Source organism: Ostrea edulis, chromosome 6, assembly GCF_947568905.1.
Source record: "Ostrea edulis chromosome 6, xbOstEdul1.1, whole genome shotgun sequence".
Lineage (NCBI taxonomy): Eukaryota > Metazoa > Mollusca > Bivalvia > Ostreida > Ostreidae > Ostrea > Ostrea edulis.
The window spans coordinates 21,746,203-21,765,614 of record NC_079169.1 but is presented as its reverse complement, the minus strand read 5'-3'; the positions used below and the strand labels follow the sequence as shown (position 1 = coordinate 21,765,614).

Here is a 19,412-nt window from a genome sequence, read left to right as displayed (position 1 = left end):
TATTAACTTATTACTGTACCGAGCTCTTGTTGCTTTGGGTACATTATGCAGCAGTCATCTGAGAACACCACAGATCCTATTGTTATCAGTCTGTACAGTGGGTATCAGTCTGGAATCCGGTCAATTGGAGTGTTCGAAACATGATACTGGATAATGTTTAATTGAATATGTACAGATTCAGCTTTTGTTCACAATAAGATCGTAGAATTTGAAAATCGTTAACACTTCTGTGTAAATCTCAGGTGCCAATTTCGAAACAAATCACCATAAATCCGACTTGGAATAACTGTTACGATTGTAGAACATATATTAATTGCTTGTTAAAACATATACATACCCTCCGAGGGCCCCTGATTGGTAAATAAACATAATAATAATATACACAGTTCGACATATGTGAAACCTATGTCCTATCTTCTAAAAATACAAAAAAAAAAAGTTGCTGTCCTCTATCAGATGTGTAATAAAAAAGTGTGTGTCCTATCTAATAAATAAATACATGTATGATTAAACACCAGTTTTATTTCATTTTAAAAATCTCTAGAGTTCTTCACAATTGTTTCTCCAGTTATATCAGCTGAGGGATTCAAGCTCTTGAGAAACTTTTGTTTACTTTGTCATGTTCTTGATCAGGTAAATAGAGTTATCCGTAGTCAAAATCAGTATGCCAAGAACGGCCTAACATTCGGTATGAAACAATTCATACAGCATTTGACCCAATGATAGGTTGTAATGGCAAACTATCAAATTATTAAAGATGTATTTAGACTTTAGTTAAAGTCTGGTCTGTATCTTTCAAGTTATGACCAACATGATACACAATTTTTATTTTCTATGATTGAAATCCACACTCCATCCAAAACTTAACATGTAATTTTTGCAATTTTATTCACAGTTGAATACTTCTTTTGTGATTTTTAATTACATGTTTTAATATTAAAATTTTTCAAAGGTCCAGTATTTTATTGCAAATTGTCTCTAGTATATTCAACTTGGACATGAAATAAAGCATGCACATTGTCATAATTCAGTATTATTGTTTAAAAAAATAGCTGAATTACAAGTTTGAAATACTTTATGATATTTTTGTTCATTGATACATTTGCAAAAAAAAAAAAAAAAAAAAAAGCTGAAATTATTAAAAAAGTTGAAGGCCTATCAGTTTGTAAATATAAAAAATGTGTGTCCTATTGCATTTTGCACAGGTCCCAACCTCCCAATAAATGTTGACCGGTCCCTCAGTCTAATTAAAATTAGATGTTAGATCCACTCATATACTTGCGAGTATGTGAGCGGATCAAACTTCTAATTTTGATTAGATTGTAATACCGTTTACGTTTAATCATCGAAAGGTCCTGTTCAAGTAGGCTCATCTCTATCCCCTACGTTCTTTTATAATTACGTTCTCTCGAATACGACTTTCGCTGACAAAACGGACCCAAGAGATTGCATGACAAGGGAAAATCACCCCCTTGGCGCGTAGAAAGTTGGCAAACTTTCACTTGTCTTTCATTCATTTCCAAAATGGGGTTGAAAGTTTACGTTTTGTTTGTTTTAGTTGTTTGTATATTAATATAAGTAAATTGCAATGTAATCATTTCCAATTTCAGATAGGAAATTATAGATCTATATAGTTTAAATTTTGTCTGAAATCAGTATTACATATGTAATGTTAAATATGAACTCTGACAGTAGTAGTACATCTGAATGAATTGTTATTGGTTGGTTGGGGGGGGGGGGGGGGGGGGCTTGGTGAATAAACATATTTCTAGAGTAATCTAAAGAAGTTGATATGTTAGACCTATTGTTACAGATCCTTTGAGTCGTCTTTCCTTTGGGAGTTTTGGTTAGTCTCAACATGAACGCCACTTTACATCTTTTCTTTGCTTGGTAGTTAGGTGCATACTATACCCCCCCCCCCCCTTAGCCGTCGGAAAATTAAACCCGCAGGACGTAAAACAGTATCTATAATGTTTTCTTTGGTAACAAAAATGTTATATTCTCAATTTATTTTTTATTTTGACAATGTAGATATCGTACTCGAAACTGACTATCTTAAAGTTTGACCACTTATGCCTTAAATTGTGCATTGTTGGATTAGAATTATAAATTGACTTTTCCTCGTTCTCCCTATGAAACAAAGGTCAAATGGATCGGTTGAGACTTTAAATAAGAATCAACATCAACTATTGACTTTATATACAGCTTAAAAATCAAGAAACTCGAGATCCTCTGTGTATGAGAATACGACATGCCTTCTGACATTTAAATCTTGCATATGTTTGATGAACGTCTTGTATCAATACTAGGATGACTTTTCAATAATTAAGTAATTGTGCAATGTGACTGGAGCGGAAATAAACAAAAATTGATTCACATGTGTAATGGTTCATCGGAATCCATTCCATGCAGACAAAATATTCACCACAACTTTACTACTGTGCTCGGAAAAGGTAATTGTGCGATAAAAGTATTCAATATGTTAAATGTTCAGAGATATTTAGTTCAGTACCACCGGAGCATTTAAACACCTATGTAAACAGAGCCTTAGATTTTATGTTTAGGTCTCGTAGACATAGCGCAAGTCGAAACACCTCCAAAAATCAAACCGCCGTGTGGATTAAAAACGTCTTGCCTGATTGAAACAATAGAAAATTATGAAGGACTATGGAATTTAATTAGGCTCGCACAGTTTACAGTCATGGATACTCTATATTGCATTGGAGTGTATAAACTCGGCGAAAGCAATGCGGCAAGGATTTTTATTTTCCGTATGTGGATTGGTTACGGGTTCGATGCCGCACAGATTGCTATGGCCTGGATTAACACTGGCTTCACTTTTATGAATGACCACTGGAGGAACGTTTTCTTGGCTTATCTCGCCTTCATTTTTGTGGCAGCATTAATTTTAACGTTCTTGATTTCACGATATGAGCATAAGGCGGATCGAGTGGTGTATTTGATAGGATATTTCAAGCTGACAGCCACCGTTACGGCATGCTTTATTTTCTTTCAGTTATATTTTCAGGACAAAAGAGACCCCTTAAGTTTAGTGCTGATGGTGGTAACGGGTGCCGATATAGCGATTAACTTTATAGAGATGGCAGCAGGATTTGCAGGTTTGGACCAAAACAGGATAGCTCCTTTAATAGGATCAGATACAGCAAGGTGAAGATTCCCGGAACTTCAAACAACCTGGTGCCAAAGTGAAATTATTTATGGAATACTATAGCAGTTTTAAACAGTGAAGTAAACTCCGAACTACGCAATGGAATATTACTGTGCAGCTTTCCAATAGTCGTAAAATAACTAAAACAACCGTAGAGCCATTTATCATAGCCATGTTTTAATTGTGTATTTTACAGAACGGAATAAATGGAGAGTACGATGGACTGTTCATGGAATATTTTTTTTTTTTAGCATAGCACGACATTCCTTTTCAAGTTGAAAACACATAACTAAGATAAGCGAAGTCGTTAAAGCCCCGAGTACACATATTGTATATCAACTAAAACCTACCCTATTCACTGACAGATAAGATATGTAAATGTTTCGTTTTAAATACTTTCTCCGTGTTTGATTTTCACATTGCACTTGGAATTAAATTGATTAAGGAGTTACTGTAACCCAAAGAATGACACTGACTTTACACCCGTATAGATTTCATCTATCAAAATAATTTGGTATCGTATGTATACCGCAAATGAAAGTGATTATTGCAGAGAGATTTACAGCGGACATAAAAAATGTCAACATACTTCAATTATTTTATAGATGGCATACTGATCTTTTCTATGCTGTGAATAAACATTTTTCATTTTGAGCTCAGTTGACCTATGACTACCCTCAAGTTTACCACCGATTTCGTTGCCATCCTCCTAAGAATGTCTTTACAAACAATAACAATTTCTGCAAGTTTTATTGCGGACAATTTTAATGTTTGTTCAGCTATCACCTATTTACTTTTCTCCATACATCCACTTAGTTCTAAAAACATAAGGACGTTGTAATTTGAAGTGGTTCATATTTTCACTGACAATACTGGTACATTTCAGGTGCACCTTTCAATCATTTTCAAAGTTTATGAGACACTCGAATAAAATAAATTGTTGCTGATTCCAAATGTCTTCATGCACAAAATAGCAGGATCTACATAATCATAAACTCAAAATACATTATACATTAATCAACAAAACAGACGAATAATTCACTTGTAGATCAAAATCCAGAGGAAAAAATCCTTAAATGAATTTAAAACTAAATCTTTCAAACTGCAAAAGGAAACTCCATAGTTAATGATGATAACTTTGTTTTTCATCCAAACACTTCCCTGCCACTGACAAATGCATGCCATTATTAACTTCACAGTTCAGCACTCTCTGCTATGAAATTCACAACAGCCAAGAACTGCTTTCTTCATTATTCTTTCACACTGCCAGTGTATTCCTCTGCAAACAGCTCAGACTTAAAGACATGGACACATCTCTTAAATCTATTTCACCGATTATCTATTCCTCCGCTTGCCTTTTTGCGGTGCCTGGCCATCTTGACGGGTCTTAGGTATGGGTTATCTATTGCCTCGGGGTCGGGCATCTCCCCCTCCTGTTCTGTGGGGTCCCCCTCTTTGGCGCCCCCCATAGCAGACTTTGGTAAGGCTTCCTCTGCAGTGGAAGGTGTGTCCTCTTCCTGAGCCAGAAGGTCTTGGTCCTTAGGGAGGAGGGCGTTGAGGTACGGCAAGGGGTGTGACTTAATTGCAATTACTATAAACAAATCAATGACTTAATCACAATTACTGTAAACAAATCAATGTCTTAATTGCATTCACTATAAACAAATCAATGTCTTAATTGCAATTACTGTAATTAAATCAATGTCTTAATCGCAATTACATATGTACTTTGAACAAATCAATGTCTTTGGTCCTTTGATAAAAAAACAGCAGAGATTAATCAAAATAAATAGCACTGAAATTCTGCAGGTAGCGTTTTCAATTTGAAGAAATAAGAGTTTGGGTTCAATACACTACTGTTTTGACCTGATCCAACACTTGTTTCACTTGTATCAAGAATTTTTACAGTTGCAGCCATACAACTGATGTGTGTATATAAATTTCCAACTTTAAAAGAGTTGATAAAATTTACTCAGTATAAACCAATCAGCTTACATGGAAATAGATTGGCTTCATCCCTGATGAGTGATTGTGTCTCTCCCGTCTTGGCGATGAAGCGCGTCAGAGCTCGCTCAACGTCTCGTTTCTGCGAGGCAGCCTTTTCCCTTATTATCTGGTACTCATTCACTGGGGCCTTCTGTGTCTGTACAGACAGAAAAATACAGTTAAAGTAAACACTGAGACAGAAAAATACAGCTAAAGTCAACACTGAGACAGAAAAAGATCACTGCAACACAAATACGAAGGGTACAATTTCTGATGATGCATTATTAGACTTAAATATATTAGGTGCAGAGAGCAATAGGTATTTTCAAATACATTTACTTGCAATGATGACTTTTACATTCAGCGATTGACTGCAATGAAGATTTTTAATGAGAAATGACACAATTTTTCACAAGCAAGTACCTTACATCACAAATATGTAAATGAACGTGTGTACATTTAATGCATTTCTCTTTTCTGAAAATATCACCAGGGTAAGATAGCCATTACTCATGTGAGACAGCCAAGTTAGAATCTACTCGCATTGTCACCAGTGTGAGACCTACACTGAAAATATCACCAGGGTAAGTCAGATGGCCATTGTTCATGTGAGACAGCCAAGTCAGAATCTACTGACATTGTCATCAGTGTAAGACCTACATTACCCATGTGAGACAGCCAAGTTAGAATCTACTGACATTGTCATCAGTGTGAGACCTACATTACCCATGTGAGACAGCCAAGTTAGAATCTACTGACATTGTCATCAGTGTGAGACCTACATTACCCATGTGAGACAGCCAAGTTAGAATCTACTGACATTGTCATCAGTGTGAGACCTACATTATCCATGTGAGATTTTGCACACTTCGATGTTATTGATTATGACATATCATGTATTTTCTACGATTCATGTTACATGGTGAAAACAAATTGTTTTCTTCAAATTTCAATTTGATATAGTCCTTGAGGTTTTTATATTTACCCTTAATAATAAAAAATGTACACAATTTTTAGTTATACTCTGACCGTCTAATTAGTTTTATGCATTTAACTTCAGATGAGAATTTTGAAAATTTTGAACTTATTTTCTCAAACTTCCAGAATTAAAGTACTAACCCATGGATGAAATGTTAGAAAAGTAATCCTTCCCACCTCAGGACCAATATTTATGGTCTAGGACTCGGCAAAACCTCGTCCTCTACTGTAAATCTTGTCTCCTTGGTGCATTTAGACTATCTTGCACTCCGTTATAATGAATGCTTCTATCAATGTAAATCTTACACTACTACGGCATTATTGATTATGAGGTATTCTATATACCTTACATTACATGAAATGCATAGTGAAGCGAAATACTCTGTGTTACTTTCTTCAAAATGGATTTGTTATTTCACCAGATCTAATTTGGAAGACAGCACCACAAAATAGCTTTTTCATGGGACAGTCTTGGGTTTATCCATAATTTCAGGCATGAAATCTCTGCTCGTCAATTTAGTAAGGATTTTGACAATTTTGAATTATCTCATATTTCCTGAATAAATCCACTGGAAAAATCCTTCATGGTTTACTTGTGTGGGATAGGGAACAAGATTGGCTGTCCAGGATTTGACAAAGATTCACGTTTATTTTGTCCCTGTGGTGGAATTTCCCTATCCCACACTCATGTTCACCAGCAATGAAGGATTCTCCTAGTATTTTCAAAGACTGTTCTCTAGTTATCTTAGGACGGTGAATTAATGCATAAGGCTGCAAGGCTATCGATAATAATAATAATACCATATTTATATAGCACCCTTTTCATACACTATGTACGCTCAAAGGTGCTTTACAATGCATATATACCTTACAACAGAATGTTATACACATAATACATAGAAAATAAATAAAACATTAAAAGCTGTACCTATCCTCATTGTACATATAAAACATGAAAACACAAGATACCATAAATATGCTAGATAAGAATAAACATCAGTTTCAGGGCGTATTAAAATAATAATAATAATGAAATACACACACGCACACACATTATATAATGTCTCAGGTATAATACATTAAAACATACAATTCCTTTCTTTTTTTAAATTTTTTATAAAACATCACAAAATGGTACTTTAAAGCTAAGACACACAGTCTTTAGTTTTCACAGTTTTTCACAGAATCTAACCTACACGAATGACTGAAATGATAGAAACTAGTCCTGGAAAACTTGATAGAAAAAATGTGTTTTCAGTGACTTCTTGAATGCACACAGTGTTCTACAGTCCCTTACATGTTCTGGAAGGGCATTCCATAGTTTTGGAATCAGTTTGAGTTCTTCAGGGTTTCAATTTTTTTCAATGATTCTACACTAATGTTGCAATTTTTCATAAAATAAGGTATATGCTTATATAAATATTTCGAATTCCACAAAATTATTGTACATATCTTATAGTTTTTGTTCATTACAATTTTCTTAAGTGTGTTACGCATGATAATTATCAAAATATAATTTTCACCTACTTCTGATCAAATTACCCGTTTCAATCTAGGGAGAAAAAATAGCGGTATATTACCGGTAGCTTTAACTGAGTTTGCTCTTAATATTGTTATTAAAACTTGAATGGGGTTTTCTAACCAATGTCCTGATGTAGGTATGAGGGTCAGGGAACGCTGGCATGTGCTCCGGGATATGTGAAGGATGAGGCATCTTATCTCCAGCCTGAAGCGTTCTGGGCATGGGTGTTGGGGTGCAATGAGAGGCTGGAACAGCAAATAATAAACAGTTCTCCATTATCACATTAATGCAATTTTACTTAAGAAATAAATTTCATTTTTGAAAATACATGAGGGTATGAACTGCAATGCTTTACACCAAGATACTTCATGAAAAGTCTGCTGGCGTGATGCACACCAAGATAGTTCATGAAAAGTCTGCTGGCGTGATGAACACCAAGATACTTCATGAAAAGTCTGCTGGCGTGATGAACACCAAGATACTTCATGAAAAGTCTGCTGGCATGATGCACACCAAGATACTTCATGAAAAGTCTGCTGGCGTGATGCATTGCTGTTCATACCCTCATGCATTTTCAAAACTGAAATCAATTTTTTTATATTTAAATTTTACTTTCATTTCTGTCAGAATTCCCAGCCATTAGAAGAGACGGACTATATTTATCAAGATTTAATACACATATTGTTCACATTCATGAGGATACGGCTGTCATTTCAATGAAGGCAAAACATTGGAAATGAAAATATAATATATGTTTTCATCATAAATATAACAAAATAGTTCTAATCTAGTGATTAGGTTTGTTGATACTGTACAAGATATGTTTGTCAAACAGAATGATCCTGAAGCAACAGGTATAAGTTAAATAGTTACATGTATATGTTAAACTCTTGCATCTTGAATACTGTAAAGCAACTTTTTTTGGGAACAAGAAATTTTCTCTAGAATAGCAAGAACCTATAATCATTACGAATATTTCTCGCCGTGAGCCAGTCTATTAATGTCTGTTGTATTTCTTTAAGATAATGTCAGTCGCGAAAATTAGCCGCCATGAACCAGTTCATCATTGGTAAGTCGTGAAATAAAGTAGTCGCAAATAAAATTTGGTTTACAGTACCATGTTCTTTGTAAAAGAAAAATCTGGTCCCCACATTTATGTAGCTGACATGTTTCTCTGTTCTGAACAACATGTAATAATGATCATATGACTAGCATATCATGTGACAATGCCTGTTATAATCTACCAAGTGGGTCAACAACAGAATTCAAATTCTTAGTGAAATGTAAATATAAAGGTGGTCATAAAGTATTATTTTGTATGTGAAACGTCTCCTGACTAGCATGCATTGAATTACTTATACAATGTAATACACTGAACTAATTACACCTATGTTCAAGGTGATATACTTAGACGATGAAACTACTCAATACTGCCCCCCCACCCCCCCCACCCCCCCAATAAAAAAATAGCCCTGCCTTGAAATCAACCAATTTTGAAAGTACTAGATGTCAAAAGTCTTGAATTCCTTGAAAACATTTTTCTGATATGCCTCCCTATCTATCTTAGATCTCAGGGGCAAAAAACGACTGGAAATATTGAGGCATGACTTCATCTGATGTCATCTTAGATCTCAGGGGCACAAAAGGACTGGAAATATTGAGGTGTGACTTTATCTGATGTCATCTTAGATCTCAGGGGCACAGAAAGACTGGAAATATTGAGGCATGACTTCATCTGATGTCACTGGTTACTGCATAAAACTTAGGTTTCAATAATCTTTAAAACTCACGAGGTAGGAATACGGATTTATTGGCCCTTCTGGCGTATGCAGGTAAACCATGGAGATTCTGACCTGAAATAAAGGTTCATGTTATTACATTCACAGAGTCAAAGACAAGAGGCCCACAGACCACATCATTCACTGGAGCTGCAGCATTTCCCCAAGACAAACATTAAATCCCAATCATGGCCACATCCTGTCCATGCGGTAGACACTGTAAACAACTGGACATATTGTACACTGGTGTTTCTTGATATTTTTTCAAATTTTGCTAAATATTCACATATAAAACTTCAAAACCATATTGTGACCCTAGTCTAGTCCCAGATGTTATGGTGTTAATAAACTTGATATTCTACACAACATGAGGGCTGAATACTACTTTGACAAAAACTTATCTTTATAGTTTACAGTAAAACAGGACTATAGCTTGGAATCAGGAACAGCTACTTTTCGTTCATTTAAGTTTTTTCTGACACATACCAGGCATCATATGTCCAATGTTGAACTTCAGTTGGGTCCTGGACCTAGGATTCATGGTTTGTACAAACTTTGTTATAGTTACAAGGAAACTTTACACAAGTCTTAGCTTTTATGGTTCAGTAGAATTCAAAAGATTGTTTTTGTAGATCTGTTTTGGAAAGAGTATGGCCTTTTTTTTGAAAAACTTGAATCCCATGTACCATTAAGGACACTGACTTGACTTTATAGTATGTTTGGCTGAAATTTGCCCAATGCATCTAGAGAAGGAGAATAAAAGTTTACATGTCAGAAACCCTGATGCCAGACAAAACTTGATCAGTAAACCTAACACTGCTGATGTTGAAGATTCATGTGAGCTAAAATGGCATATTGTTCTTCAGTTGTAATTGTGCAGTTGAATTAAATAATTTATGAATTCAATCAGAAATACTCAATGACAGGTCCACTATAGGTTTTTACATTACATTGAATATCTAGATTCCATACCCATTTCTATAAGAGCCATAACAACATCTGTCATCATTCCCTCTGTTCTGCCAGCCAGCTCAGCAAAAGTCTGGGAACTCCGTCCAAGTTCAGATAAAACTATTCAAATAATGCAAAGCAGTATGAATCAAATCTACTCAAAAATTAACAATACATACAAATGTTTAACTGTCAGAAAACTGTTCTGGTTTAAGTACTATGATATGAATGAAATTGACACCAGATGAATTGGTTTCTGTTCTGGTTTAAGTACTATGATATGAATGAAATTGACACCAGATGAATTGGTTTCGTATATAAAATATGTATATTTTAGAGGAAATTATAGGCCTGTTTGGAAACGTGAATTATCTCTCTTTGTATTCTAACATTTAGTGTGCATATGACAACTTCATGTTTTTGGATTGACCTAAACATAGAAATTATACGTAGAGTTCCATTCATCTTCAACATTCCTCTTGGAACAGCAGGTTGATAATATTACCCACCAGTCTCTGTTGCTAAGTGATAAGGCCTAATTCTCTAAGTTTTGTAAACATCATAATTTTTTAAAGTTATTTTCAAATATGATTGAAATTTAAATGTTTTACATATATATATTGGAAAAAAATAATAACTTACAAAATTAGTCTGTAATATGAATTAATCAAATACATCCCCCCCCCCTCAAAAAACACTATTCCTTAATGGACTACAAATGATAAGAGCTTCTAAACATGATATTTTGCCAACATTTTAGCTATTTATGACTGTTATTTATAAATGCAAGTTACATGTGACAACGATGTGTAACAAAAGAAATTTTGGTTGTCCAGAGATGCACTCTACGTTTTTTAAAAGAAAAATGTTAATAACTAAGAAAAACTAACAAAATTGAATTAAAACTCAGAAATAGCTTAACTTTGATGCTATATACTCTAAAGAATTGCAAATATCACAGTAAAATTATTTGAATCTGTACTGGATATGATTTCTTTCATGAAATTAAAGAAAATTGAGTCTTTCTTTGAAGCTTTAAAATTTGAAGATATACAGGAACCAAAAAGACATTTATCATACATTGTCCCTTTTCTTAAAATTTCCCAGGGAAGTTATATAAAATTTCATGTAGATGGTTTTGCCATGATATAATGATGCAATCATTTCACCATCTGCTGATTGCAAGAGCACTGACATGTTTTTTCAAAGGATATTTCCCCCCTGTTTTCTTCAGATTAGCATAAAATCTAAACATTGATATATGAACATAAGAAGAAAGTGGATAAAATCCCTTTTCATGATTATGTGAGTTCAAAAAATACTCTTAAATATGGGATTCTGAAATTTTTCAAATGTAGTGATTTCATGACAACGTAGTAGTGATGAAACGATTGTCGCCGACAATCAATTGTCAATCATTTTTGGCTCTTCGATTCCGATTATCGATTCTATTTTTCATAATCGATTGTCACCTATACACTAATTTTATCTAATCCGAGATTCATCTGATTGTTAATCCTGCTTTTATATTGAGACATGTGCAGGGGAGAGTCAGAGTGGACTCCACATTGAAAAGTGGGCATTCAGTGACACCAGCTAGTGTGTATACTGCACATATCCCTAAAACTAAATAGAAATAACCCCAAAAATAATAAACATTTATTTACTACATGTAAATACCGATTATATCGATCATTGATCGATACAGTTTTTCCGATTATGACCGATTATTGATTACGAATTTTCCCGATTTTTCAACACTACAACATAGATAAAATTTGAATTCGCACATTCTGCTGCACTTCTCAGTAAAATCTACCAGCTTGTCATATACATAAACTGCTTATCAACATTAAATACAAGCTTGAACTTGATTATATCTACTTTTAAGGGGACTGATTCACATTTTGATAAGCATTAATAGTATATCTCATTTAAAGTTGACAACCAACATGCTTCTTAAAGGACACATCGCATGTTTTTAAACTTTTTAATTTTTTCTGCAAAATTAATTCATTTCATGCCTAAAACTACTTTACATGTGTTTTAAAGGAAACAGTTTGCGTAGTTTTCGAGTTTGAAAGCGATGAAATTCAAATCTTGCGATATGCATATTTTCTTCGATATTTTACGCGCCATTATCTGTGACGTCATATGCGACCTCGAGCGAGAAGATTTGAAAACAGTTGTTGGCCATTTCATTAACAGATTAGATTTAATTGACAAACAAACAATTATCACATTAACGGCTTGTAAATAACACTGCATTAGGGTGTTTTGTGCCGTTTAAGGGTGTACTTGCTGTCAGTAGAGAGGCTTTGGACTGTGTTTTTTTCAATTTTTGAAGGAAGGTATGAGGGACAAGACGTGAATATTTTTTGTCGGCACAACGACTTTGCCATAAAAAAACCAGTAGAATTTGTCCCTGTACTTTTTTAAACAAGCACTTGGACAAAGACGTAGATAAACTGCGAGAAAATGGTTCTATCGAAGCTACCCACTGTTACATATAGGCCTACGGCTTATGCTTTCCGTTCTGCTCTCAAATTCAATACACACTCGCACCAACTGACCTTCACCTTGTAACACCATATAGGCAGAACTTCGCTAGCAGTGTCTACCAACTGGTAGTTTTAAAAAAGAAATTTGAAGATAAAAGATAATTGAACTTTCAATTATAAATAATAAAATATGATATTTCCCAACTTTGAATTGAATTATAATGCTTTCATTTTTTTTTTAAGGAACACGCACGTGTTAACAACAACGTACAGCACGCCGTGCTCCCACTTCCTAAGTAACAACGTGTAGATAACAAAAAAATAATGATTAATAAAATTGCTTGAATAAAATAATCTAAAAGTATTGGGATTTTTACCATAAGTTTGATAATTTTTATTATTATTTTTTCTCTCGAAATGCACCCGTGACAGTAGGCCTAGTTGTCAATGATACATAATCGTATCATAATTTAGATCTAACTTCTCCAAAATAAATTTAATAATAATTGCACTGTTTATTTTCAAAAAGCAACAACGCTAATTACAGTTCTTTACAGAAATGACATTACCAAATTGTGTTTAGACAGTGATCCCATGTAAACATTATTTACTCGCAGATTTCATACTCGCTTTCCTCGCTACATTTGGGCCGCTATTTGTATGCACTGGTGGCTAAAAGATATAAGACTCGGGAAATTTGTTAACATCGAAATAAATGTTATCCATGGTAAATTTATTAGGCCCCTAAAACCCGAGTTTTAAAAAATATCTAACACTACTTTTACAACAAGTTGATCGACGAAGGTCGCATATGACGTCACTGTACCACGTGACTACCTATCTAATTAACTAGGCTTTTTGAAATCGGGGCTTAGATTTAAGTCCGTATTGTGGCTAATTATCGCAATACTTCAGCGAACAAACTATTACAATTAATTTCTATAAGCATAAGGAAGACAAAATGCATATAATTTTGTATACTTTGAAAACACGATATGTGTCCTTTAATGAGCAATATTTTAGCCTTAACCCTGTGCTATGGAAACAAGAATCGAGCCTTGTTTATCTTTACAAACAAACTACAGACAGTTGTAATCTAAAGCATGCTGAATTTGCACAGACACAAATTCAGCTTTTGAATGGCACACTTCTCCTAAAGAATACTTCAAACCCTTGTAAACAATAAGTCAATAACATTGTTTACACAAATACTAAAGTCTCTAAATAAATGAACTTCTATCATACTGTTTAGCCTTGATTTTATTTTGGGGTCGTTTAAACACATTAGACGGTAGATTTTGATCATTAAAACTGAAAAACAAAATTTGGGGCAAATCGTGAATCAGTCGAGTAAAATGAAAACTCACAGCTTTGTAACATCTCTGTCATGGTCTCCACAGCAGCCTCCTCTGCTCTCTCAAAACCAACTTCCGAAACAAGGGCACTGACCGCCACCTTCAACGCCTTTCTGCATGATGCTGCACGTGCATCGGACTCTAAAGACATTTTTAAAGAGATATTTTATTTCTAATTATTTTCTTTTTATCACCAGGGCGCTGCCATCTTGATTTTATCTGGAATGTCGAGCCCGATATCCGAAGTCCTCTACTCAGAGTTGTCGTTCCTTGCTCTGTGAAATAAAAAAAAAAACCCGACAACCCAAGGTAGATATGGGGATGAAGAGGTGTTCACATTTTGAGTTCATTACTTGATGACTATGATCCTATCACACCAATATTGTCTGAAGACAGAGGGTAGTCAAACTTGAGAAGTGTCAATATTTTATAATTACATTCTTGTACATGCAAGATGCTTCTTGTGACTATTAATAATCTGAGATTTAGAGTATATTTTATACTAATTAAAAACATGACTAAAAGACATAGACAGATTCAGAAATGCATGCATGTGCAGCTAAATGAGAAAAATGAAAATAGGAAAATGCTGCATAACCAGCGCTTTGGGAAGAAATTGAATACTATAGACGGAACTCTGGTAGTTTTTTTTTCCAGAGAGGTACTGTATATAGTTCTTAGCCATGAACTATTTTCTTCATAAAGCTTTAGTTGCAGTTTTAAACAGTGGGACAGATTAAGAGGAGAATATGAACAAATTAAGTATTTTAAAGAAATGATACAAATTTTGGATTTTGAAGCCTGGCAAATTATGTTCAATTTTACAATTTTAAAAATTAGCCACTGGCCTGAACACCAAGTTGAGTAAAATTAAAGTTGCCTGGGTGTGTAAAAATATTATATACATGTATATACAAGACCATCAGGCTTGTGGTTTCATTAATATCCCGGACTTTCTGTTAAAATCATAATTACTATGTTAACTGAGAAATGGAGTGATGATTGTATTTGCTTGGTAGTTGGATATATACACACTAAATACATGCAGATTATTTTTTTGTTTATTTTTTACTCCTGTTACTTCATGTAAAATTTACCCAACATAAAGTGTAGAATACTAAATACACAATATTGATCAATACTGACAATATTAGAAGTAAATGAAGCAGTTTTACTAACACCTGGAAATAGAATATGCTGGAAGCATGGAATGATCGACTGATAGAAATCGTTAAAAGTATATACTGAAAATGGAGTTGTAAGTTTGACGTAAAATTTGATTAAAAATTGTTGCATGGTAAAGCAGATTGAGCTTGCTTAGGCCAAAAAAAAATTTATGTTGGTTTCCACTTTCACCGCAAAATTTTTAAGGGTCGGTAAGTGGGTTTTTTTTTTTTTTAATTTTTTTATTTTATAGGTTGAATAATTTTCTAATGATTTAGTATTCTACTATATGTAATGCAAGAAATAAAGTGATTAATATAACATGTAGTGATTAAATAAAATTTATAATTATGATGAATCAATACATTTCTTCACTTTACTGTAAACAAAAACTGTTTCTGTGTTTTGGAATCTGTCTAGTATTAGTGCATAATAAATACTTAATAGATAAGTCAATAAACGTACTCTTGTTGTAGTGATGACATTTGCAAAATCTGTGAGAATGGAAAAAAATGTGTTGGGGTTGGCAGAAATTTTTAGGGTAGGTAGGGAAAGTGGAAACCACCATATAATTTTTTTTTTTTTTGGCCTTATAGGTCCATTTCTTAAAGCAAAGACCAGGAACAAGCATATTTTTTTATATTAATTCTGGTATAACTTTTTTTGTTTTTACACGTTTCATATTTTACATTTTTGCTAGCAGACAAAGTGTTTCAGTCTGTTTTCATATTTGTGAAAAGCTCTGACATATTTACAAACATGATAATCCCTGGGCATTTACATTGCAGACTTTTATGGCTCTGTAAAAACCTGGATGCTCTCTATATGATGAAAAATATCAAATAATTATTAGATCAAAAATTCCTCAGATTACATTAAGTGTTCTATATACTCATAGTATTGGTGTCATGAATCAAGGAGAACATTGTATTCAGGGAAATATAGGCCATTCATATTGACATGTGGTGTTTGATCTATATTCAGGGGGAGGGAGCTTCTAGTAGAATTTACAATCCACTAAAAAAACTGTCTTGACACATGGAAAGTTTGATTTGGAACAGTCATTATATGAAAACATCATTTGGTTCCTCAGGAAAGTTTTGATGAAGACTCATGCAAACTAGCTGTTGATATGCCATATTATATTTATCTACATTTTAAGAATAAATTTGCTTTTAGCATTCATTAATTTACAAAGCTGAGAACGCACTCCAGGACCCATTGTTTCTACCCATACCTATTTATCTATGCAGTGATACACAAATGATAAGTGAGTTTTCGCCCAACAGCATCCAATTAGTGACTGGGACAAATCTGGCACCTCTCCCATCACCCACAACAAACAATTTGTCTGGAACTCAGGATACCAGATAAACCCTGCAATAAGAGATTCTCACAACTTATCTTCAACAGATTAAAAGCTATTATTTTTGTGTGTACAGAATAAACTTGGAGACATAAACGGAGACATGGGACAGAACAAAGTGTCCACAGAGTGTGGAGACTGAGTGCAGCAACACCTGACTCTGAAGGAGGACTCTCACACTGGTGATGGGTTGGTACCCCACTTAATGATGTCTAGGGACTGGCCCACATTTCCCAAGACGGTGAGCTGGAAGGACTACATTCCTAATGATCTTGTAATCATTCCCATCAGACCAGGCAAGTTTCAATTTTCCTTTAGAATGAGCCCAGACTATCGCTATAGTTTTAGTTATCCTCTCGATTTCCTGTGAATATTGACATCATGCCTTATCTTTGTTAAATGCGCATGCATGCATGTTTGAGTTGTGTTGTGATCTTTAATTTGCTGTTATGTGTGATGTTTGGGAATTATGAGAGTTTTGTTTATTCAAAAGGTGAATTAAACAGGTGTATTCTGAGAAATGAATAAGACTGCATGGGTTACATAAAAATATACATAGGCTAGTGGTATGTGTTAAGGTGCCATAGAAGATAGAAATCAAATTTTAATGAATTCTAACTAAAGTTTTTGCATAAATTATTTTTGATCTGAGAACATGAATGAGTGAGAAAAATTTGAATTGATATCTGTCCAGGGTGTTAAAATGCAATCTAAGGGAAGTAACTCTGGTATATCTGCAAGAATGCATACATCTTTTTTACTGTGATTTTATTAAACATACGGTTTACCAGCATTATTTATAACTACATTGTACTCTTAAGATTAAAATAAGACATTGATTTCCTTACAGAATATGGTTTACAGTGTATTGAACATTGTAATGTGAGAAAGTAACAAGTCATTTGAAATTTGAGAATAGTCATTTACAAAATAGTTTGAAGAGCTAGGATTTCCAAGGGTAGTTTTACACACTGACAATTTAACCTTGACTCCTTTAATGGTGACCGGACATCAATATAAGTTTATCAAGACTGTGTAGACAATATCATAAATTGATAGAGGGAAAGGGAACTCTATGTATTATCTTCACATAGATAAACTGTTCAAACAAACTGGGAGAAGCTGCAGCTATCTCGATATCGCAGATTGGCAGTGGTTTAAGAGTGAATTTGGCCACTGTTCAAATCATCTCCCTCACTGACATGTTTATGTATGGGAATATGATTTTGTCATCAAATATTGACAACACAAGTTCATTACCTTCTTTTATTGGCTGGTTATATGACTGGAGCCACTGGGACACCCCATCCCCTTTACAAAATCGGGGTCTCCTGGTGATATTATAAAACAGTGTAATTGCTTGTGTATATTATGGTTCATACTCCAACTGCAGAAAGATGAGAGTATGTGCATGTCAGAGTTGTTGAAAACCTCTTCATTTTGGTTATGGGCAAACCTGCACAGTTCAAGAACATTTGTAAATCTTACATGTATATTCTCAACAGGACATTTGATTTAATGCTAAACTTCATTTATTTCCTTGTCTTTGTGTGAGGAAATACAGGATAGGAAGAGACTGTTTAAATACTGCCCCCCTTTATGACATATTTGTCTACCTGAGTGCTTAATGTCACAGAGGCATATGCTTTGAATGTCATAACTTAGCTAGGTGTTCTAGTATATAATTACCAGTACACGGTAGGGATGAAAATTAATTCTGGTTATAGGTCAGATATGGAGGAAAAGGAATTTATACTTATTTAAAAAATAAATAGCCAGCAATCTTTACTATCTCTTAGGAATACAAACACAGGCACTGTCACAGAACTCGGTGCAGCACTCACAGTGTGTCAATATTGACTGTAATACAACCTTCCACTCTGGGTACAGGAACTTAAATTTAGTTTTGAAGTGAAAATGCTTATTTAGGGTTAAATGGCACAGATGAACCTTATATATTACTCCAATACACAATTTATCTCACTTCAAAGAAAGTCGAATCGTGCAAATATTGACGTTTTAATCAGATGCTATTGATAGCTGGTATTTTCCGTACATTTTTCAGTGTGTTAGCTATTAATAGAACTGTCATTGATCTGTACTGTCATTACAAACAGTTTTGAAAGAATATTTATATAAATATAATACACATGCAAGTGCTTAATAGTTGCCTCTTTGATAAAACAAGAGAGATAACTCTGTCTTAGATTCCTCTTAAATATTTTCCAAGAATTGCCTTGAATTGAGTGAGGTGTATTTTAGTGTACAGAGGGTAAAAATACTTCTTATATTTGTACATATGGTGAACAGTAGGAGAGTTATTGACAGGGCTAAAAAAAGATCATTAAAATTGTAGCACTGTCCTGTCTGTGATGAACTCATTTTTCTTGCAAGCCTGTTGTGCTAATTCATGTACTCCACTAATATATGTCTTGTGTAATGGATTGTCATCAACTGTTGTATAAAAAAAAATAAATAAAAAAAAAAATATTCCTATGATGCAATTAAATTTGCTGGTGATAACCCTGTAAAATTCAAAATCTTTGTTGAAACGAATAAAGATATATTAGTGTAATTTGTTCAAGCAACCCCTTGACGAAATGGTTTTTGTCACAATATGTTCTTCCAATGTTGATTTTTTT

General features: G+C 34.0%; 2 protein-coding genes and 1 long non-coding RNA gene across 5 annotated transcripts in view; 2 read left to right on the top strand and 1 right to left on the bottom strand.

Annotated features, from left to right (window-relative positions):
* The first annotated feature begins 2,075 nt into the window (after window positions 1-2,075).
* LOC125683057 (uncharacterized) lies at window positions 2,076-3,397 on the top strand. Its single transcript, XR_007372778.2, has 2 exons — window positions 2,076-2,453; window positions 3,017-3,397. It is a non-coding gene; the product is annotated as an uncharacterized LOC125683057 (long non-coding RNA).
* Window positions 3,398-3,916: 519 nt separating this feature from the next.
* On the bottom strand, window positions 3,917-16,781 carry LOC125683055 (transcription initiation factor TFIID subunit 8-like). Its single transcript, XM_048923769.2, has 7 exons — window positions 16,642-16,781; window positions 14,253-14,515; window positions 10,406-10,504; window positions 9,446-9,508; window positions 7,776-7,900; window positions 5,165-5,312; window positions 3,917-4,760 (listed from the first exon to the last, which is right to left on the bottom strand). The coding sequence occupies exons 2-7, from the start codon at window positions 14,389-14,391 to the stop codon at window positions 4,498-4,500; spliced, it is 837 nt and encodes a 278-aa protein (XP_048779726.2). The 5' UTR covers window positions 14,392-14,515; window positions 16,642-16,781; the 3' UTR covers window positions 3,917-4,497.
* LOC125683054 (rho family-interacting cell polarization regulator 2-like) overlaps window positions 16,714-19,412 on the top strand; it is a 35,959-nt gene continuing 33,260 nt past the window's right edge. For 2 of the 3 annotated variants that reach the window (XM_056142080.1, XM_056142079.1), the window contains exon 1: window positions 16,714-17,066. In XM_056142080.1, the coding sequence (XP_055998055.1) occupies window positions 16,976-17,066 (91 nt within the window). In that variant the 5' untranslated portion in view covers window positions 16,714-16,975. The remainder of the gene's footprint in view (window positions 17,067-19,412) is intronic. The other variant, XM_048923767.2, reaches the window with a different exon arrangement.

Excerpts from the sequence above, each read along its gene's own strand:
- LOC125683055 (XM_048923769.2), bottom strand. The coding sequence starts at position 14,391 with ATGTCTTTAGAGTCCGATGCACGTGCAGCATCATGCAGAAAGGCGTTG. Across the intron at positions 10,505-14,252 it reads GACAGAGATGTTACAAAGCT|TTTTATCTGAACTTGGACGG; the intron begins GTGAGTTTTCAT and ends TTATTTGAATAG. Across the intron at positions 4,761-5,164 it reads TGAAGCCAATCTATTTCCAT|TAATTGCAATTAAGTCACAC; the intron begins GTAAGCTGATTG and ends ATTTGTTTATAG.